Here is a 23,798-nt window from a genome sequence, read left to right as displayed (position 1 = left end):
TTTGCGACAAGTCGAGCTTTATAGACAGTAATATTACCATCAGCATCTGTTTTTCTTTTGAAGATCCATTTATTCTCGATAGCCTTGCGGCTATCGAGTAAGTCTACCAAAGTCCACACTTTGTTATCATACATGGATCCCATTTCGGATTTCATGGCTTCTTGCCATTTGTTGGAATCTCGGGCTCATCATCGCTTCTTCATACGTCGCGGGGTCTTCATCATTGTTGTCCACAATCATGACATTTAGACAAGGATCATACCAATCAGAGTGGCACGTTCCCTTGTCGATCCGCGAGGTTCAAGTAGCTATCTTGTTCGAAGTTTCATGATCATTATCATTAGCTTCCTCTCGTTACCGGTGCGAGCGGCACAGAACAACTTCCGTCATTGCGCTACTCGATCAATGAGAGAAGATTCAGTAATCTCGTCGAGTTCTACTTTTCTTCCAGTCACTTCTTTAGTGAGAAATTCTTTATCAAGAAAGGTTCCGTTCTTAGCAACAAAGATTTTGCCTTCGGATCTGTGATAGAAAGTGTACCCTATAGTTTCCTTAGGGTATCCTATGAAGACGCATTTCTCCGCTTTGGGTTCTAGCTTGTCCGGTTGTAACTTTTTTACATAGGCTTCGCAACCCCAAACTTTAAGGAACGACAGTTTAGGTTTCTTATTAAACCATAATTCATACGGTGTCGTTTCAACGGATTTAGATGGTGCCCTATTTAAAGTGAATGCAGCTATCTCTAATGCATAACTCCAAAAAGATAACGGCAAATCAGTAAGAGACATCATAGAACGAACCATATCTAAGAGAGTTCGATTACGACGTTCGGACACACCATTTCATTGCGGTGTTCCCGGCGGTGTCAATTGTGAAAGTATTCCGCATTTCTTTAAATGCATGCTAAACTCATAACTCAGATATTCACCTCCGCGATCAGATCGTAGAAATTTAATCTTCTTGTTACGTTGATTTTCTACTTCACTTTGGAATTCCTTAAACTTCTCGAAAGTTTCGGATTTATGTTTCATGAAATAGATATACCCATATCTACTCGAGATCATCCGTGAAGGTTAGAACATAACGATAACCACCGCGCGACGCTACACTCATTGGTCCGCACACATCGGTATGTATGATTTCCAATAAGTTCGTAGCTCGCTCCATAATACCGGAGAATGGAGTCTTAGTCATTTTTCCCATTAGACATGCTTCGCATCTATCAAGTGACTCAAAGTCAAGTGATTCAAGTAATCCATCGGTATGGAGTTTCTTCATGCGTTTCACTCCAATATGACCAAGACAACGATGCCACATATAAGTAGAATTATCATTCAATTTAATTCGCTTAGCATCAATGTTATGAACATGTGTATCACTACTATCGAGATCTAATAGAAATAAACCATTCTTCTCGTGTGCTTGACCATAAAAGATATTATTCATAAAAATAGAACAACCATTATTCTCGTACTTGAATGAATAACCGTATTGCATTAAACAAGATCCGGATATAATGTTCATGCTCAACGCGGGTACAAAATAACAATTATTGAGGTTTAAAACTAATCCCGAAGGTAGATGTAGAGGGAGTGTGCCGACAGCCGATCACATCGACTTTGGATCCATTTCCAACGCGCATCGTCACTTCATCCTTCAATAGTCTTCGTTTATTCCGTAGTTCCTGTTTCGAGTTACAAATATGAGCAACCGAACCGAAGATCAAATACCCGTGTACTAGTACGAGAACCGAGTAAGATAAACATCTATAACATGTATATCGGATATACCTTTCTTCTTCTTGACAAGGCCGCTCTTCGGATCAGCCAAATACTTGGAGCAATTACGCTTCCAAGTGTCCCTTCTCCTTGCGGTAATAGCACTCAAGCATCGTGCTTAGGGCCGGTCTTAGGTTTCACAGGAGGCGTGGCAGCTTTCTTGCCACCCTTCTTGAATTTGCCTTTAGACTTGCCCTGTTTCTTGAAACTGGTGGTCTTGTTGACCATCAACACTTGGTGTTCTTTCTTTATCTCAATCTCAGCAGATTTCAGCATGGCGAAGAGTTCAGGTAACTCTTTGTTCATGTTCTGCATATTGTAGTTCATCACAAAGTTCTTGTAACTAGGTGGCAATGATTGAAGGACACGATTAATCCCCAGTCTGTTAGGAATCACTATTCCCAAGTCACTGAGTTTCTTCGCATGCCCGGTCATGGCGAGCATGTGCTCACTAACGGAGCTGCCCTCTTCCATCATGCAACTGAAGAAGTGTTTCGTTGCTTCATAGCATTCCACGGCCGCATGAATTTCAAAGATAGCTTTGAGCTCATTGACCAACTCATGAGGATCGTGGTGCTCAAAACGTTTTTGAAGATCGGCTTCCAGGTCGCATAGGATGGCACACCGAACTTGAGAGTACCGAGTTTTCCGAGTCGCGTAAACATTCTTTACTTCATCGGTTTCAGTTTCTGCAGGAGGGTCACCTAGCGGTGCATCAAGCACATATTGCAGGTTTCCACCAGCGAGGAAAATCCTCACATGACGGAACCAGTCGGTGAAGTTGCTACCGTTGCTACCGTTGCTCTTAAGCTTTTCTTTCTCTAGGAACTGGTTAAAATTGATTGGGGACGCCATGATCTACAACATATATTTGCAATAGTTTAGACTAATGTTTATGACAAATTGAGTTCAAATTTTAATTCAACAAAATTAAAAATCTAGGTGAACTCCCACTCAAAACGATATCCCTCGAATTGTCTTTAGTGATCACACGAACCAAATCCACCACACCAAGTACGATCATCACGATACAAGATGTAACTTCAATGGCGAACACTCAAAGTGTTCATCATATCAATCATATGATTCATGCTCTACCTTTCGGTATCACGTGTTCCGAGACCATGTCTGTACATGCTAGTCTCGTCAAGGCAACCTTAGTATCCGCGTGTGCAAAACTGGCTTGCACCCGTTGTATGCACTTGTTGAATCTATCACACCCGATCATCACGAGATGCTTCGAAACGACAAATCTTGGCAACGGTGCTACTAAGGATGAACACTTTATTATCTTGATATTTTAGTGAGAGGGATCATCTTATAATGCTACCGTCGCGATCTAAGCAAAATAAGATGCATAAAAAGGATTAACATCACATGCAATTCATATGTGATATGATATGGCCCCTTTGTCTTTGCGCCTTTGATCTTCATCTCCAAAGCACGGACATGATATCCATCATCAACGGGCATGATCTCCATCATCGTCGGCGTAGCGTCAAGGTCAATGGCGCCGTCTTCATGATTGTTCTCCCATGTATAGCAACTATTACAACTTCTTTGAAATACTACTCAACATGAAATTTAAAGACAACCATAAGGCTCCTGCCGGTTGCCACAATACAATAATGATCATCTCATACATATTCATCATCACATTATGGCCATATCACATCACCAAACCCTGCAAAAACAAGTTAGACGTCTCTAATTTGGTTTGCATATTTTACGTGGTTTAGGGTTTTCGAGTGAGATCTAATCTACCTACGAACATGAACCACAACGGTGATACTAGTGTTGTCAATAGAAGAGTAAATTGAATCTTCACTATAGTAGGAGAGACAGACACCCGCAAAGCCACTTATGCAATACAAGTTGCATGTCGAGCGTGGAGCAAATCTCATGAACGCGGTCATGTAAAGTTAGCCCGAGCCGCTTCATCCCACTATGCCACAAAGATGCAAAGTACTCAAACTAAAGACAACAAAGCATCAACACCCACAAAACAATTGTGTTCTACTCGTGCAACCATCTATGCATAGACACGGCTCTGATACCACTGTAGGGATTCGTAGCATAGAAAACAAAAATTTTCCTACCGCGAGAACGCAATCCAAGCCAAGATGCAATCTAGAAGACGGTAGCAACGAGGGGATGAACGAGACTAACCCTTGAAGATTTCCAAAGCCTACGAGATTAGATCTCATTGTTGCAGAAGATGATCACTTGCCGCTTTCAAAAGCGCGTAGAAGATCTTGATGGTGCCACAATCGGGCAGCACCTCTGTACTCGGTCACACGTTCGGTGTTGATGAAGACGACGCCCTTCTCCCTGTTCCAGCGGGCAGCGGAAGTAGTAGATCCTCCTTGAATCCCGGCAGCACGACGGCGTGGTGGCGGTGTTGATGGAGATCTCCGGCGGAGCTTCGCTAAGCGTATGCGGGAGAGGTGGAGGAGGAGGGGCGGCTAGGGTTTGGGGAGAGGGGGTGGCCGGCCACTATGGGGTGCGGCCAAGCTATGGCTTTTCTGTGGCCGGCCCCCTCTCCTTGCTCCTCATTATATAGGTGGAACCCCCAAGTGTTGGACTACAAGTCTTCGAATAAGACCCAAACCCAAAACCTTCCATGTGTAGGGAAACCTACCCAAGGTGGGATTCCCACCGAGGGGGGGGGGAGGGTGGCCGGCCACCTTTGGTGGAGTCCACCTGGGACTCCACCCCCTAGGGTTGGCCGGCCATGCTAGGTGGAGTCCCTCCGGGACTCCGCCTTCCATAGTGATTTCTTCCGGACTTTTCTAGAACCTTCTAGAACCTTCCATAAATGCACCGGATCATTTTCAAACTTATAAAATGACTTCCTATATATGAATCTTATTCTCCGGACCATTCCAGAACTCCTCGTGATGTCCTGGATCCCATCCGAGACTCCGAACAAAACTTCGAACTCCATTCCATATTCAGTATCTACTAATACGACATCAAACCTTAAGTGTGTCACCCTACGGTTCGTGAACTATGTAGACATGGTAGAGACCTCTCTCCGACCAATAACCAATAGCGGGATCTGGAGATCCATAATGGCTCCCACATATTCAACGATGACTTAGTGATCGAATGAATCATTCACACACGATACCGATTCCCTTTGTCACGCGATATTTTACTTGTCCGAGGTTTGATCATCGGTATCTCTATACCTTGTTCAACCTCGTCTCTTGACAAGTACTCTTTACTCGTACCGTGGTATGTGGTCTCTTATGAACCATTCATATGCTTGCAAGCTATTTACACGACATTCCACCGAGAGGGCCCAGAGTATATCTATCCGTCATCGGGATGGACAAATCCCACTATTGATCCATATGCCTCAACTCATACTTTCCGGATACTTAATCCCACCTTTATAGCCACCCATTTACGCAGTGGCGTTTGATGTAATCAAAGTACCTTTCCGGTATAAGTGATTTACATGATCTCATGGTCGAAAGGACTAGGTAACTATGTATCGAAAGCTTATAGCAAATAACTTAATGACGTGATCTTATGCTATGCTTAATTGGGTGTGTCCATTACATCATTCACATAATGACATAACCTTGTTATTAATAACATCCAATGTTCATGATCATGAAACTATGATCATCTATTAATCAACAAGCTAGTTATACAAGAGGCTTACTAGGGACTCATTGTTGTTTACATAACACACATGTATCAATGTTTCGGTTAATACAATTATAGCATGGTATATAAACATTTATCATAAACACAAAGATATATAATAACCACTTTTATTATTGCCTCTTGGGCATATCTCCAACAGTCCTGTGTTGCAATTGGTGGTGGATGTTCCTTCTGCGAGGCGTTGTCCGCCGCGACATGTCCGTCTTTTTTGTTCTCATTCTTTTAGCCGTGTGCATCCTTAATGTCTAGACTCTCTCTCTCTCTCTCTTAACGTTGTGTTGTTGTAGAGACAAGTGTAATTAGTATCTACTTTATACTAACATATTTTCTTTATCAAAAACACAAACAAGTGTGTGATCCAAAAAACAGGGGGCCATATTTGACGCTCTTAGAGTCACATAGCACCTCCAGAGAAGTTCAGATGTGTTGGTCCATCACACTCGTTGTGATAGCAGGCACTCCATCGCTATTCACACCGCCATCTAATCTATGACACCACCCTGAACCGTCAGCTCCCACCAGCGGAGTCCAAAGTCGCTCATGTGTCGCCTCATGCTTCCCACGTTGCTTGAATCGTCGTCAATGATCCACTAGCCTACTGGCCCTCCATTTTAACCCATCTTCTACGTGGCTAGTAAAACCCTACCACACTCGCTCCCCTAAGCTCTCCGTCACCTTACCTACGAGCGACGCAAGCGGCGTCGACGCTAGGTATGCCTCGTCCCCTTCCTTGCATGTGTGGCCACCTCTACAACAAGCCACGTCATCACTATACCTGGCTCAAACTATGTCCTATGCCTCGTCTTCGTCATCTGCGATGGTCGGCGTGTCGTCTTCACCGTATCCAGTTTCCACATACCGGTTAAATGGGCCGAGGCCCACGGCTCTCCTTATGGAAATCAGATATGAATTGCCCAAAAAAACACCCAAATAAGCGGGACATGCCAAAATCAGCCCACGTCTGCGCATTTTCCTCATAGCCCAGCTAACTAGCCCACCAGCCCATTTCGACCCACTTGTAGCAATGCGTTCACAGCTTCTCAGAAAAAAAAAAGAGGAGCTCCTCCCTCTCCTCTCCACATTCCCATCGCGTTCTCTCTGATCCCGCGCCCTGCTCCGGCGGCGAGCATGGCGTTCGCCCGACGGGAACACGGGCCCCCGCGGCCCGCTCTCCTCTTCCTACTCTCGATTCTACCCCTGCTCGTGCTCTTCACCTTCTCCTCCGCCGCCGCGCCCCCGACGGCGGCGTCTCCGGCCGCTCTGCACAACAACAACTGGGCCGTGCTCGTATGCACCTCCCGCTTCTGGTGAGCCCTCCTATCGTTCCAGCGCCTTTCCCTCACCCCTCACTGCTCGCTGCTGCCTACTTGCCGCATCGTTAGAATCAGTCCTGCATCCATTTGCTGTGGACCAATGCAACTGTTCGCGGTGCCAAATGTATCTGTGGGAGGTTCAGAGAAGCTAGTTTTTTTTTTCTGTAAGGGCCGACTAGTGCGTGGTTGATATAAGGATCTGGACCCAGTTGGTCTAAACACGGATATATCTAGACACATTTTAGTTGTAGATCCATCCATATCTAGATAAAGTTGCGACACTTATTTTAGAACGGAGGGAGTAGATGGTTGGTTCTGCTTTTTATCCCTGTTTTCGCTTAATTCTGACCTATTATTGCAATGTTATGCAGGTTTAATTATCGGCATATGGCCAACACTCTATCTTTGTACAGGTAGTGTGCTAATTTTATATTTTTTCCTCATGTGTAATTTTCATAATCTTTCTGGTGTGAAAGTTATTCGTTATTAGCAAAAACACCTTATTTTTGCAGGACTGTTAAGAGATTAGGAATACCTGATGAGCGGATAATACTTATGTTGGCGGATGACATGGCTTGTAATCCTAGGAACAATTACCCTGCCCAAGTCTTCAATAATGAGAACCACCAGCTTAATCTATACGGTGACAATGTTGAGGTTAATCTCTACTCTGAAAGTATTGCTGTTCAATCAAAGAACCGTAGTTTTCTGACACATTGATTTTGCAATATTTCCCCAAGCTCATCGTGTTTACATACTAAATGATATCAAGGAGCCACCAAAGCTAAGAAATACTGAATGGAACTAGAGCATACATACATACACACATTAAATGCCACACTACATCTATTCTACCTCTTTAACAACATTAGATAAACATCATTGAAATGTCGCAAGCCTAAATTTTTTATTTTCACAGTGCCTCCTAAAATGGTCGAATTTTGTGAAGCTAAGGATATACGTAAGGCACTCTACAGTCTACGCAGTGCAATATGGTCAGTTAGGCTATTTAAGGAATATGGCAAGTGCCAATTCTTCAATATGTCCAACCGTAATGTACATCAATGCTATGCAACATGATTTATGTTAAAAAGTAATATCTCATCATGGTACACTGATGTTGCATTTTTTTGTTTTCTAATTACAGGTTGATTACCGAGGTTACGAGGTTACAGTTGAAAACTTTTTGAGGATTTTGACTGGAAGACATGAGAGCTCTGTACCAAGATCAAAGCGTCTTTTAAGTGATGAAGGAAGCCATATTCTTTTGTACATGACTGGACATGGTGGGGATGAATTTTTGAAGTTCCAAGATAATGAAGAACTTCAAAGCCATGATCTAGCAGATGCAGTAAAGCAAATGAAGGAGAAGCATAGGTTCAATTGCTTAATTATCAATATTTGGATATTGGCTTGCACCTCTTCATTTCAGGGTTCATTTATTCTCACCTTCACCTTGGCCTGCCTTTCAGATTTAAAGAGTTGCTGATAATGGTAGATACCTGCCAAGCTGCTACTCTGTTTTCACAGGTTTGTCTCAGCTTTCCAAATTTATTTTCTGTATCATTATATACGCTTTGCAACATCAGTTGTACCTGTACCTTACTTTTTATTGCTAATAGCTGTTTGTCGTATAGGAGTGGCAAAGGCTGCACATGGGTTTTGTGCCTAATTGTTAGATAACCACTTACTGTGTTTTCCTGATTTTACCAATATCACATAATTATAGTTCAAGGATCTGCTCTGCTATGACAAACTGCATCTTTATTGGCTTTTCTATTTCATTCTATTTATGAAAACTGTAAGCTATACCTGATATATTTAATTTCTGCAGCTTCAATCACCGGGCGTTTTGGCGATTGGTAGCAGCAAGAAGGGGGAAAACTCTTACTCTCATCATCTCGACTCAGACGTGAGAACATGCCCTATATTCAGATATGTTTCAGTAGTTTTTCTTTTCAAGCTTATTAAGTTGTTATGCCATATTTCTTGTCATAAAGCTTGCCAACCTTACACATTTCTTGTGGCAGATTGGTGTTTCTGTTGTGGATAGGTTTACCTTCCATACACTTGCCTTCTTTGAGAAGCTGAACATGTATAGCAATGCCTCATTGAACAGGTAAACTTCATATTATGCATTCAGGTTCAAAGTTATCAATTGTATGCATGCCAAGTTGATGGTCTTACTGTAATGTGCAGTTACCGACAAATTTATTCACCTAAAAGTTGATTTTGTTTGGTGTTGAACTTGTTTGATGCTAGTTGATGATCGAATATGATGGGCTCTTACTCTGAAATACTTTATTCTGTATTTATATTCAAGATATAGTTGATGCTCTTGTTCGTTTGTCATTTCCATGTAATAGTATGTGAAAAGAAGTTCCCCATCATTTGGGTTCTTTCTCTATCAGTGTGCTTTCCTCCAAATTTTATAAATTATTGAAATGCATGGCTTGTAACTAGCAGCTTTTATCAGATTTCAGTCAACTTCAAATTCAGCACAGACTGTTTTCAATATCACTTAAAAAGTAAGAGTCAGTTGTGTCTCATATTCTAAACTACATACAGTAGCACTCAACTATATTCAATCTTATTTCTCTAAAAACAATGTAGCTGGGGTGCCTCTTCGGGGTAACACTCAATGCTTAACTTATATTTTTAGAACGGTATTTTGTGTTGTAACCTTGTTTTTTCATGTTCCAGTCTTTTCAACTCATACGATCCTTCCATGCTACTGTCTACTGCATATTATCGAATGGATCTTTATGAGCGTGCCTTAAACGAGGTAATTAGAATATGATATCTATTTCCACCCTGCTCTGCTGTTCATGATTAAGCCTTTTTTTATTCATTCTATTCTGTCTTTGATCAGGTCCCTGTGACAAATTTCTTTGGATCAGTCATGAAGACTATCCACACTGATTCAGCCTATACAGGCTTCTTAGCTGCACGTGAGGTAGAAACCCCCCTGTCTATGAGAAATAATATACTTGGCAGTGCCGTATTACAGGATGAGGCTAGCACAAGAAGATTGATGAAAGTGAGTTTGAGTAATTTGTCTGTGGTTTTTTTAAATATTTGAGAAACTAATACTTTGCAAATTGCAACATTCAGGAAGCACAGTTGAGGTCCGATGGATGGATACAGATCCTGCTAGAAGGCAAAAATTCTGACACCGTTGTGATGTATGGTCTGGGAACTATGGGCGTGTTGTTGGCAGTTTCAACCTGGCTATCAATGTAGGCACTCTTAAGTGTGCCGTTAACAAGTTGTCATCTTGCAGAAAAACTTGAATCATACTAACCCCCGCAGAATTGGACAAAAAAAGAAGAAAAATAAGAAATGAGATATTTGTAGGTCAACAATTTGTATTTTTCTTTTACTTCATTAGCATCCAATCAGTTTGGAACATAATTGCTGTATGTAGTTCTGTATGGTACACTCTACTTCTTGGCGATGTAGGCATGTAGCTCGTTGTATATCATGCCTTTTGGTGGAGCTTTTTTATGCATTTGTGTTACAGCTCCTTCACGTATCTTATTTGTCAGATTATTTTATTACTAGGGAGAACTTTTCTATCTAGCATCTGAATTTGCTCTCCCTGGCTACCCTATTTAGGTCTTGGATTGAAAAGAATGCCCAAAATTCAACTACTAAAAGTTCTAGTGCTTTCATTTAGTCAAGTATAATATACTTGCCTTGATCGTTCAATGTTGAATGTTTCACACATAGCAGCTCGTCTTTCATTACAAATTGATACAAGATAATATTTACTCCATTCATCGCCTATGCAGTTCATTGCATCTTATAATGACTTTTATCTTGATGTGTACTCATATGATTTAAGGGGTTACTTAAAACCAAATGTGTATATCGATATGAAGATTTTTTTTTTTGGGAGTATGTGATCTTTTTGTGCATGCTCTATATGTGAGGTGCAGCAGTTGTTTTCCTTACTGATTTAATAGTAACAGAAATTGTGTTTTGTATGGTTGTCTACCAAGCTAAGATGCTGGTCATGGGCCTCATAGAACTGTATGCATGCAAGCTGGCCAGCCTAACTGGGCATGTTGCTGTGGCATTCTTTTTTTTTTGTCCTGTCAAAGTTCCAATATGTATGTTCCAATGAATAAGTTTTTAAAAAAAGTCAAACTATGTAAAGTTTTACCAAGTTTTTAGAATAAATTATTAGCATGTACAATAAAAAATCAATATTGCTAGATACACTATGAAATATATTTTTATATGATATATTCTATATACTGTTATAGTTGTTTATAGTTTTTCTAAAAGTTTGGTTAAAGTTTACTTAAATTGACTTTTTTTTTTAAAAAATATGCCTTATTCATTGGAATGGAGGGAGTACATTTTGTTGATCATGTAAATTCTAGGACCATGTATCTCTTGTTTTGAATGGTATGACATGTTGATTATTATAACTTATGGCTTTATGATTATTGTACTCTATAACTCTATATCTGACGGAAAATAAGATTCATATACTCATTCTGAACCACTAAAACCATTTGGGGGTCGTGAAGTTTCCTGTCATAAGACTGGGAAAATCTTAGTGCTTCTTCTCACCAAGCTGAGCTGATAGTTTTTGTGGCTGCATCCTCTGCATGAGTTGGATCAAGAGAAGGGAAAAACTCTTAAATATTGCTTAAGGGTCCTGCCTCTCTATATTGAGCTCTTCTGAGAAGAACAAGTGCACATGGGTAACCGATGACAAAAGGTCTATAAGCATGTAGATGTAGTTCTGTCATCTACCTTGTTTATGGGTCATGTGCACTAATTATTATTGACACTGTTGTAGCCCTACTATCTGTTGTGGCAAAGTTAGGACATTGGTCCATTTTGACAGTAACCGGAGTGCCATCTCAGGTATCAATATTGTCATGAGTATTCTCGGAGTTTCATGCACCTACAATTGTATGCATCAATGGAAGAAATAAAGAGCTCTGATGGTGCTTACCAGTTCTGTTATGCTTGATCAATTCTGGTCTCAGAAAGACCTGAGCTCTGGTGGTACTTATTGTACAATAATAACACAGTGGGTGGTATAGAGTGTAATTTTGTATGCACTGTTGCACAATATTTTCTGTAAATCATATCAGATCAGTGTGGTGCAAGTTATTGCTGGAGTTGTTACGATACAAAAGCAGGGTAAACGTGTTTGCTCTCAGCTGTTCCTCATTAAGTTATGGTCCCAGAGATTTACACTTTTCATCAGCCAGCAAATGTCTGGATCTCAGTCTTATCAGCTATCTTCTTTGCTCGATGTCCTTCATTAATTGCGGCTAATTGTGTTGTCCTTTTTTGGAGTTCAGTTGTTTTTTGTACTGACTGAACAGTTGGCAGTGTGTAAACATGGAGATGAATGAATATTTGTGGACGAGCAGCGGTGGAGGGCAACCAAAATGACAAAAAGGAGAAATCTTGCATACAAAGCAGCGGGTGGACTGCCTGAATATTGGATCTGTGCCATTTTTCTGGACTTGCACACCGACTTGTTGGCTATATAATAGGTATGACAGGTCAGGGTGTGGCTTGTAATGGAAGAAGACAAAGTTTAATTGTTTGCATTGGGGAAGTACACATAGGACTTCCTCAGTAACCCACAGGCCACCGACTCGCTGTTATGTCAATGGTGTGCAGGGCGTTTCAAGGAATAAGTTGGTGTACACATGATGTTCAGTATCCTGGTCTGGGAGTTGGATGCTGGAAATGCCAAGAATTGGTTGCTCACATACTATTTCTGTTTCTGGCAGTGAGGTAAGAGGTTGCCTTGCCAAAGGTGTGGGTTCCTGGAACTGCACAATGATTTCCTGGTTACAAGAGTCAAGGAAAATAAGAAAGTCAGTGAAGATTGAAGGTTGGAACTTGGAACAGATATAGCGTCAGGCAAGTTGCTTGTAAGCAAAGTACAGATGCACGAGATGGTTTGCATTATCCAGAGCCATCAACCAGATGTTCTTTTGTCGCCAGTATAATTTGTGTTATCCTTGCATATTGTCATGGGCTCTTTCTGGAAAAGAATGATAGGCATGTAGGGTAGTAGGTGCCAAATTCTGTTGCCGGAGAACCAAGTGGAGCTAAATTTGTTGATAACTAAGGGTGAGCTGATAGAGCCTGAAGTTAAGCAAAACAGGACATGCGAGAGAGGCCTTAGAGAGAGTTATATGCAGTCTTGCAGCATGCTTTTGGTAGTTGAAACTTACACACTAACAAGGTATTATTTCTAACTTGACAGCGCTGCTCGATTTCCTGCCTGATTGTTCGAAATATCTTGCAAAGAAAGGGAGCATGGTTCTCCTGGTTCCTGGTCCATGCTCCTACGAGGTTATTTATAGGGTAGCTGATAGGATGAGCACGTATTATTAACCCTGTACTTGCACTTTGCATCCGTGTATGAGGTACGAACTTGTTGTATTTGAGCTCTCCTCTGCGATCCAAAGTTGATTACTAGTAGATGGTTTTGGTTGGTTCGAAAGACATGCCAGGTCCACGATTCATTCTAGTTTTTGTTGGGTTGTGACTTGTGAGGATGCCATAAGAGGTGAGGAGCACCAAATAGTCATATTTCTTAGGTAACATCCATGTTATTCTAGTGACCACACACATCCTCTATCATGCAGTGCTCTATATTGCTCTAGATTGTGAAAAGGCCAAAAAGGTACCCCAGAGACTTTAACATATAAACAAGGATATTAATCTAAAAAACACTACATTAAGTAGATGATCATGGCTGGCTGGTCAGCAAAGATATCTACTAATACTGCCTAGCTGGCCTTAGTGAATGGTTAACTGGGGCGTGTCCGCGCTCCGTGGTTTGGTATAGTGCTTTTGTTAGGTATGCTGGCTTTCCTGCTGCACTGTTATCAATGGCAACACACAACTAGGAGTCTACGAAGGGGAGGTTAAAGAACAAATGACACTTTCATTGGGTATCCGAGATACTCAAATGTTACCCACTTCCGTGTAGTACTGTACTATAGATCAGTGCAACAAACAAGCATATGGACTGCAATTTCTAGTTGAAGTGTGTCTGAAGTGTAGGATAGGTTTGAAAGTTCTGAGTGATGGAACCATGAGTAGTCACTATGTTCATTACTGCACGTATTTTTGTGTATCTTCCTTCCAAAGGAAGCATTGTTGTGAATTGTGATGATACATAGAAAAAGGAAATGTTTCGGTTCGTGACCATTATTCAGCATTCGCTTTCGGTTGCACTTGTAGACGATAATGATGACTCGTAAGTGTTAGAGTTGGCAAAGGTCAGAATTCCCTTTTTTGGGGCGGTTACCCTACAAAATAACATCAGCATGGGCATATCATTCATTCATTGAACCCCTTCTTGTATGTGGTACATGGCCGGCTTGTTGTACTTGAGCTTAATTCATTGAAACGTTTTTTTCTATTATAATTACTTTCGTTATTTCCAGAAGGCATCATGTACCACATCTATGAAAGAAGTGTCGCTCAACCATGCGTAGAGTAGAAGGCGCAACCAAGTATGACACGTAAATACAGATACCTTCATCACGCATGAGTACATCCCTGTTGTGCTGGCTCTTTGTCCGCCTGCCCGCGACATAGAACAAACTGCACATGCACGAGAGAACACGTACTATCGATCGAGAGAATGCATGTGATGTGCTATTTGTCAGATCTCTCGATCGATGCCCTTTTTCCAGATGGAATATATGCCAAAGCGCAGCTTGATCTTTCGTTTTCTTTGATGGTTCCCTCCATCATCTGCTGATCTTGTCTACCTTTGCTTCTTTAGGACGTACTGATCAATGATGGTGGGGATAACTATGCCAAGCAGAGGTAGGCCTGTAGAGTGACATATGGAGTATACATGCTAATATCGTGTAACTGAACTATCTGAACAACTTAATAAGCAGGCATATGCGTGCACGATTTGAATGACAAATCACGCGTTTGTCATGTGCTCAAGCTAATGGTCTGAGAGGTACGTGTATATATATGTGCTCCGTTCACTAATATAAGGCTGGTGCCAACGCGGGCGGCAGCCGGGGCGCTACCGCCCGGGGCGGGGCGGGAGAGGGGCTGGAGGCGGGCGGGACGGGAGGGAGGGGCGCCGGCGGGGGCGCCCGGCGGTAGCGCCCGCTCCCGCCCGGCCGGCGCCGCGTTGGCGGCGGGAGGGAGGCGGGAGAGGGGCGGGAGGCGGGGCGGCGGGATGGCGACGCGGGCGGGAGGAGGGGCGAGAGGTAGAAGAAGAGACCTGGTCGGTTTTTTTTCTTTTTTTCTTTTTTTCTTTCCTTCTTTTATTCTTTAAATGTCAGTTTTTATTTTATTTTCTTTCCTTCTTTTATTTTCTTTCCTTTTTTTACTCTTTCAGTTCAAAATACAAACACAAGTACACACTTGTCATATAGGCTATTTAGAAAAACAAGAAACATAATTTGTATTTTTATTAATTATTATGTAATCGGTAACATTTTTAGTTGAATAATTTCTTGCATTATTTTGAATGTCTAAACAAAATCGAGTGAAATAACTTAATATGGAAAAGAAATGGTGATGTGGAGGAGAGAGAAGTGAGAGTGGGGACTATAGCCCATGCATTGGCACCGTGTGGTGAGAGTGGGGTGAGAGTGGGGTGAGAGTGGGCCAAAAGCTGACGTGGCGGGGCGGGAGCGGGGCGGTGCGTTGGCACCAGCCTAAGATGCTTAACTTTTTTAGATTTACCTATTTTAATATGTATCTAGTCTATTTTTACTATGTAGATGTACTCATTATGATATGTACCTAGTTTATTTTAAAATGTCTGAAACATCTTCTGTTTATAAACAGAGGGAGTAGGTGGCAATTGTCCTTCGAGCTGACCCAGCAGCCAACACCATGGACAGAGGGACAGAAATTAACCCTTGAAGACTTGTTTCTCGAAACACCCATGAGCACCATGACAGTACCAGGAGCACAATTAGTACTGAGCTGGTGCGATTAATTAAAGGCCGTCTTGGGATGACATCGATCGATATATACGAGTAGCTAGGAGTATCGAGCCGCGTCTCATCATACCTGCAAGTAAACCCGTGAGTGCGGCACCAGCTATGTGTCGTGCGCATGGTACCCATGTACCACGGCCGTGTCCTTGAGATCCAGTTCAGTAACGTCGTGCCGAGCAATCATCGACAGGCCCGTGAATCGCCTCGTTGAGCGCCGGAGGATAATTACCGATTCCCTTTCTGGAGATTATAGCTTTCCTACTCTTTTTGCTCTTTGACTTGTTGGAGTATATAAGTCTTCTTGTGTAAAGGAAAAAAAGAAGGATTTTCCTCATCGTCGCCTAGTACTGCGTACCTACGATCTCCTCGTTTGGTCCGGAGTAAAATACACGGGACATCATTGAATTTGTCCGTATAAATCAGTTTGGTCATTGTGCTCAGGAAAGTTAAATTTACGGTCCTTGAAGTCGCGTTGCCGGCTCATGTACGATCACTGGAGACGATACACATACGTATTTGCAAACGTGGCACAATGTTAACTAGTCAGCTGTGCGTTTATTTTGCAAAAAACTCCCTAAATTATTTAATCGCCATCCTCGCTGGAAAGGAAGAGGGCGATGCCGTTTGTTTGCACGCGAGCTAGCTGGGCTGATGCGAGGCACGTGCGTGCATGGTGCATGGGTCTGCCACTGTTCCTGGTTTGCATGAAACTTTAGCATCGTAGCTAACTCAGCGTACAAGCTGCACGACGAGTATCCTACTCGTTGCGAGCCGGAGCGTCGCAAAATGGATGCTTAAAATGTCCGTGCCCATTCGATTACGTCGGTCTAAATAGTCGAAACTGACTGGGCGTCAGGTAGGTCCAGCGGCACGACGCATTTTTTTTTTCATTTTTCTAACATAAAAACATAATTTACATAGTAAAGAAAGAAAAATAAAAATATAAAAACTAACGCCTGCGTCTGCTCGTCGTCGTCGATCACGACGTAATCCTGTACCGGCCACGGCCAGTTGGCAAACATGCGCTGCGTTTGCGTCTCCGCGGATTGTCCGATCAATATGCGTCGGACCGCTGGACCTGGTTCTTAACACATTTTAGACCCGCGCAGACACAAACGGTCACGTCGCCCCGAAGGAGATGCACCTCTAGCAACCTCTTGTTGAACCGGTTGTTCGCGCCAAGCGCCGGCGTGAGTGCTCATCGCTAGATGAGATGCAAGATGCATCAACTACTGTGGCCGCGAGGTCACGCTCTCCTGTGCGGGAAGCAGAGCAGAACGGCGTGAGGTCCTGCACGATGAAGAAGGCCTCGTCCTTGTTTCATGGAGAAGATGTCATGACGATTAAATAATTCGTGGGGCTTTTTGCAAAATAAATGCACAGCTGACTTGGTCAACATCGTGCCACGGTTGCAAATACGTACGTTTATTTTCTTCAGTGATCGTACATGAGCCAGCACCGCGACTTTCAGGACCGTAAATTCAGTTTTCCTGAGTACAGTGACCAAACTGATTTGTAAGGACAAGTTCCATGATGTCCCGTGTATTTTACTCTTTGGTCCGGGGTATATATGAGGAGCATGCTTATATTGTCTACGTCCACACTGATCACAAATAGAACACTCGGCACATAAATGTTTGCCGAAATGCCAAGAAAACACTGATTATGTGTTTGAGTGACAAACGCCCAGAGCGTATATGTTTCTGGAATGCCAAGAGAATTCCTTGACAAACATGCTCCAGTCATACCATAAAGGCTTAGGGCTATGAAGGCGCCGGACAAGAAAAGTGTCCAGCCATAATTCTTAAAGATGAATTTAGTCCGGCGCGATCCAAAAAATTGTTCGACGCCCCGAGGTCAGCCTCGACCCACAGGGGACGCCGGACAGAAGACGGTGCCCACACCACATAGGATACTGACAGGAGTGCGCCACCAGCCAGCGACTCAGCCCATTTGCCAACTAACCGTCGACATCCCTCCTCTCAACACGATAGTTCAGCGTTTCCTACACCAACCCTAGCCGCTGCCCGCCATGTCGGCTGTCCTTCTTGCCGCCCTTCTCGTTGACTTTCTCGACCCGCGGTGAAATCGTACACCGTCATGCACGCAAGGTGCTCGGCCCTTTGCCATTGCTAGATTTTGCTGCTCTCATTGTTGCTCGGTTGATTGATTGACTTGTTGTTTCATCGATAGGCTATGAATAGCGACGACGAGATGATGATGCATGCCTTTCTGGAAGAGGAAGCCCCCATGCTGCCGCTGATGAAGAAGAGCAATTGGTAGTCCTTGCTTGTCTTCTACAATTCCAAGCGGTCGAGCTAACCAATGCCGCTCCTAGACGTGGAGGTTAGAAGTTTGGGAGAAGAAAGAGTAAGGACGGGAAGATGATGGAGCGCTCCCCCTTCCAGAAAAGCATGCATAATAACCTATGGATTTGGCATGCTTTCTTTGCCATGGCGGGATTCATAATGACATCAACACGATACATCTCTTGCTTGTGTTTGCTAGACTAGCTAAAGGCCATGATCCATGGTGCAACTATAAGATCAATGGCCACCACTATAACAAAGAGTACTAGCCGACGACATCTATCCAAGATGATCAATATTTGTGAATACAATCTGTAAACCTCAAGGTTAGAAAAAACCTCGCTCTGCTTAGCGTCGGGAGGTTTGTAGAAAGAATGTCAAGAGGGTATTTGGTATGCTCCAATCTCGATTCGCTATTGTCCATTATCCTGCTCTAACCTAGTCTCAAAACCAGATGTGAGAGGTGATGCATGCATAAAATCATCGAGAGTGAGCGCGAAGATCCGATAGCAAGGGATGATCATCCGTATGAGCACCGCGGTCCTCTTTCAGTGCGGAGTTTACTGATTTTCGCTTCATGCACGATTAGTTCCATGTCAAAATTGTTCAACACCGGCTGCAAAACGATCGGTAGAGCAAAGGAGCTGCAGCCTGAGTGGTCTAGTTAAGCTTTATTTTTTTATTGATTGTACTATGAATCATTATGCCCATGCGGTGCCGGTGTGGCAGTCGGCGACCGATCAACAACTCCTCTCCCGTTTCGCCTCTTGGCAGTTGGCATGTACACGCGAAGTACGCGTACGATATTCCTCTACAAATAGTTATATCTCTCTGGACTGCATGCACGACGCGCACGGCTTTTCTCTCCAAATAGTCAAATCACTATTTTGAATGCATTATGCATGCATGCATGCATGATATATGGATCAATCGTCAGATCGATCAAGAATTCAAGATTGACTAGATTTAGATGTGCGCCTTGGCGCACGATCCCGTGAAATTCACTTCAACCCACAGTTACAACAACGATGAAAAACAGGTGAGAAAATGATAATATGTTATTGGCTCGATACCTTAGCAGACCAAATCTGATAGTCGAAATTCTATGACAGCCTAGAGCTCTAAAATTACACAGCTCAGGATCACAAGACAAACATGCGAAGATAGATATATATGATCCATAGTAAGCTAGGATGCATAATAATACTAATGAACCAGTAAGTAACGTATCAATGTGGCCAAGAAATCCATGGCAAAGATGTAGAACAATGTCACACAATAGTTCTTGCTTGATCCACGGAAAACATTCCGGCCTGAATATCAAGCCTTTCACCTAAACGTAGAAAACTCTTGTACAAAGCAGGATTAACTCATGATCCTCTCTACTCGATTAGAGGGTCGTCATCATCAGGCAGTGGCTGCGCTGTTACGGTAGCAAGCACATCCTCTTGCCTGCAAACATCGTATAAAAAACAATCAGCAATCCAGTCATTCACCTGTTTCAAATAAGAAGAGCATCTGTGTGGAATGATTGGAAAAATAGGACGGCACTTACTGTTGCTGCGTATATAGGTTGAAGGTCACTTCGGGGGAGCTTGAGAGTCACAGGCTTCAACAAAGTGTTGGCATCACTAACATCATCAAATACAAATAAGAATTAATATAAATGACCATAGGTACTGCAACAATTAATTAAAAAGAACAAACAATCAGAGATGAATTAACCATGGATACTGCAAAATCAGTCCAAAAGAACAATCAGCCAGAAATTATAACGGATACCAAGTATGCATCAGCAAGTAGTGAGAACCAAAGAAAAGTACAGTGAACATTTTACTAACTTTCGGACATTTGTTAGGAAGCACTGAGTTCAGATGTAGCCTTCCTACCATCAGGCATCGTTTAGCAATGCCCCCTTGGAGAATGATCTGGTCATGGTCTTTTTGCTGGCATCGCAAGCTTGAGCGTGTGTAGTACAAACGAACTCTCAGTACATAAGTAACACCATTTTTCATATGTAAGCGGGCACTATCTACCCAGCAAAATGAAATGAGAAGCGAATTCAGATCGGAGATTTCGCCTCATTGGCACGAAAAGATTTTTGGGAAATAGCATCTTTAGTATAAATATTGATAAGCTGGCATTATTTTTTCTTACCTTACACATACCAATGTTATTTTAAGTCCAGGATTATTATAATTAATTAAATTTAGGTCTAATCCTGTAATCTGCGCATCATGCAAGGCTAACATATACCTTTTAACATCTATGAAAAAATAAGAGAAAATCCTTAGCGTACATGCTCAACTAATCTGTGCATCAGTTTCTTAGTGGTTGATAATGAAGACCCATAATTATAGTTAAAGGGCAGGGCTTAGCATATTAATTTTTACATGGTAGCAGCCTAGCAGGACATGAAGATCCTTTTAGGGATCCAAAAACTAACCTAGACCAGAAGAATTTATATGCAACTTATTTCAGCCTTTTTGTCACTTAGGACATGCTGCATTTTCTTAAAGATAAGCTAAAAACGAAGTTACAGTAATACAAGTATATGTTTCAATACAATCGATATTAATGAAAAAGGTGAAAACATACCATGCCAGCTCCACAACAACATTCTCATATAGAAGCTATTGGATTCTGATGATAAGTCTTAACTTTGTAGGTTTCCTATCAAACAAAGAGCGCAATTTGGATGTAAAAAGGAGCTACAATATAACTATTAGGACTAATGCACAAAAATGCTGGCCAAAACGACAACTATACTGGCCAAAAAAAATAATCCCCTTGCCCATCCTATCAAATAAGACCAGCTCAACTTCACCACCTTCATTTGCACCGACATGACATAATCAACACCTAACAAAATCGATTGGATATATCCAGTGGACACATATACACAATGACAGATATATAAATCAGAAATTCAATGTCCTGTGAGGATTCTAGGTAGAAGAGAAAGAGAGGCAGAGCCAGGAAGGAAATGGGTTACCAGAGGATGCGAAAAATGCAGCTAGGCTCTCATGGAACTAAATTACACAACAGAAAGTGGCTACTGCCAGGAGCACAAAGATTATCAAACATTCAGACATATCTACACCATATATAGGAACTGAAGGAAAGGATAAAAGTGGGGATTAGTATAGCTGACTAAATAAGGGTATATAATATATGCACAATGCGATTAGAGAATTAGCTGGACCTGTAAATATGTTCACCTTGTGAACTCGAATTTTGCAAATAAATAAATCTAAGTATGATTCTCAACGGACATACCTCTAGCAGAGGTGAAACATATATGAATTATGAAGCACCACTAAAAATGCATTTTATAGGAGAGCTCGATTCTAGGAGCATTTGGCAGATTCAGATGATCATAAGATAGATAAGGAACAAAAGACACAAGAAAAGAAATGCAGTGTCTCACAGCTTGACCTAGGCCCAACATGACTCGTTGTTGAGTATGGAATTATGGTGTTTACCGCACGGAGAAGAATTCAGAGTCAGTGTATGCTATCGGAAAATTCTCTTATTCGATTGAAGTACATCTTAGAATTTGACCTGGCAATTTTCCGCACGCGAATAATTCCTTGGTAGCCTTTTCCTTCTCATGCTTTCCTCTACAGGCATGAATGAGCACTGGGCTGCGAGTTTTATTGTAACACAAATAATTCCTTGTTGGCCTTTCGCTTCTCATGGTTTCCACTACAGGCAGGGAATGACCAGTGAGCTGCAACTTTTATCTATTAATAAAGATCGGAAAAAGTGGAACTAAGTGTAACAATTTCTATGCAAAATGTTCTGTGAAATAACTGAATGTAAATGCATATGCATCTTATGCCACAACCAAGTGTTCGAGTACATCTAAAATTGTGGTCTTAATAGTAATACCTGGTAGTGCCAGGCCACTTCATTTGTTTATGAGAAAAACTTTCAAAACATTGTGAGATGTATGGGCAACCTGTCTAGCCTAGCTCAACTTTGCAAGTGGCAACACACTAAAATCCAAATAGACATGGCAAATATTATCCACTAAAAAGTGCAAGTACTTATGGGCTTAAATTCGAGTATAATTTCCAAGCACCAGACCAAATGATTAAGCTACTGATAAAATATGCAAACCTGGAGCGATTTGTGGCAAAGCCTGGAATTTTGAAAAAGATAGTTTAGGTGCAGCTATGAAATCCGCATGGGTAATGGAGTAAATCAAGATAAGAGAGATGATGTACTATACAAATAGCTCAAATCACAAACTTGGACACCTAATTTGTACATTGAAAAATCACAATACACTTTGTGACTCTGACTCCAACCTTGTTCGGATAGCTCAAAATAAAGAGTACATATAGTTTCAGCACCAGTTTTTATCCTTTGGAGTTACCTGGTAAATGAAGTGATACAAGAAAAGGTAGTCTAGAAGTAAGCATAGCTGAAAGAAGAATCAAATATATTTTCTTCACTTGATACATCCATCAACCTTCAGCATCTAAATGTTTATCTAGTGTTACAATTGTTGCATTGCCTTCTTTATAAAAGGAGAGCGGGGATATATTCAACCCATCAATAGCTAAGTAGTTCTTCAATACAAAGCCACTACTTTATAAGCGAATACATGCATTGTGGGATTTCTTCCGCCCCTACCTCCTCTCCAAGTGAAATCTTTGAAGGAGAAACCAATCTTGCTAAAAGATAACTACCCGGACATATCAAATTTTAACGAGTTATAATAAATAATGTAAGTGAGCAAGAGATTTATACGTACTGCAAAAAATAGAGCACTAACTCTTCTAGCTACTTTGCTGAAAGTCCAACAGTGTAAAATGAAGTTATTATTATTTAAAGCTAGAGATCCAAATTCAGATAAGTATGCTAGTTGATTTTTGCTGCTCAAGATAATTGTAACTCCCCAGAATAGTCATAGGAATAACATGACATCTTTTTATCATCATTGTCATAAGCTTACCTTATTAATTAAGGAAGTCTACATGAGAGAACCCCATGGTCCATGACAAGGGATTAACTTGTCAATGCCTACGGATTATAGGCTAGGGTTTAGTTAGAAGTAGAGGGCAAGTAGATCTCGAAGGTTTCAGCCGAAAAGTACTCGACGATTATGAAAACTAAGGTTTGTGAACAATGATTTGATGATCTCCTCGTCCCTCGACTCCCCCTTTATATAAGAGGTGGAGCCGAGGGTTTCGTTTCGTACAAGTTACAGAGTTCGGGACGGTTTCTAACTCATCCCGCCAGATTACAAACAACACTTCCTATTACAACTCTACTTTCCTTAACATATCTTGGGATCTCGAACCTTCTTATTCTTCGGGTAGTGGGCCTTCATTAAATCCCAGGTACTATCTTTGGCAGGCCCATTTGGGATGCCTATGTCAGTAGCCCCCGAGATTTTGCTTGAATCGTAGAATCAGGGAAAATCTCGACTGCTTATTCTTATTCGACAAATTAAACTTTTCTATATTTCTTTATATAAATCTCTATATTGTACAGGGATATTGGTAGTTGGGGCTAGTTCATCTGACGGATCAGGTACTAGTTAACTGCTCTAGTGGCAATCCGCAAAAACCTACTTCAAGATCACGTCCCTGGACATGATCTCGGGATACTGGTGCAAACTTCGACGAGTGCCGCTTAAGGTCTTACCATTCTGTCGAGTCCCGGTCAAATTTATCAAGTACCTAACGCGTCCGTTAGGATTTTTCTTCGTATCTCGTTGATACG

The 23,798-nt window shown here is 41.8% G+C and overlaps 1 protein-coding gene across 1 annotated transcript; it reads left to right on the top strand.

The window, feature by feature from the left end:
* The first annotated feature begins 6,561 nt into the window (after window positions 1-6,561).
* LOC124686831 (putative GPI-anchor transamidase) lies at window positions 6,562-10,307 on the top strand. The gene is made up of 10 exons (XM_047220724.1): window positions 6,562-6,766; window positions 7,144-7,185; window positions 7,285-7,429; window positions 7,920-8,149; window positions 8,245-8,302; window positions 8,607-8,684; window positions 8,803-8,891; window positions 9,476-9,557; window positions 9,645-9,812; window positions 9,887-10,307. Exons 1-10 carry the CDS (start codon window positions 6,588-6,590, stop codon window positions 10,013-10,015), a joined length of 1,200 nt encoding a protein of 399 aa, XP_047076680.1. The 5' UTR covers window positions 6,562-6,587; the 3' UTR covers window positions 10,016-10,307.
* The last annotated feature ends 13,491 nt before the right edge of the window (window positions 10,308-23,798 follow it).

Source organism: Lolium rigidum, chromosome 2 (assembly GCF_022539505.1).
Source record: "Lolium rigidum isolate FL_2022 chromosome 2, APGP_CSIRO_Lrig_0.1, whole genome shotgun sequence".
Lineage (NCBI taxonomy): Eukaryota > Viridiplantae > Streptophyta > Magnoliopsida > Poales > Poaceae > Lolium > Lolium rigidum.
Note: the sequence above shows the minus strand (reverse complement) of the source record. Positions and strands in the feature narration are given on the sequence as shown.

Bases quoted from the DNA above. Each gene is read 5' to 3' on its own strand.
- LOC124686831 (XM_047220724.1), top strand. From the start codon at position 6,588: ATGGCGTTCGCCCGACGGGAACACGGGCCCCCGCGGCCCGCTCTCCTC. The intron at 6,767-7,143 runs GTGAGCCCTCCT...AATGTTATGCAG, and splicing joins GTATGCACCTCCCGCTTCTG to GTTTAATTATCGGCATATGG. The intron at 9,558-9,644 runs GTAATTAGAATA...GTCTTTGATCAG, and splicing joins ATGAGCGTGCCTTAAACGAG to GTCCCTGTGACAAATTTCTT.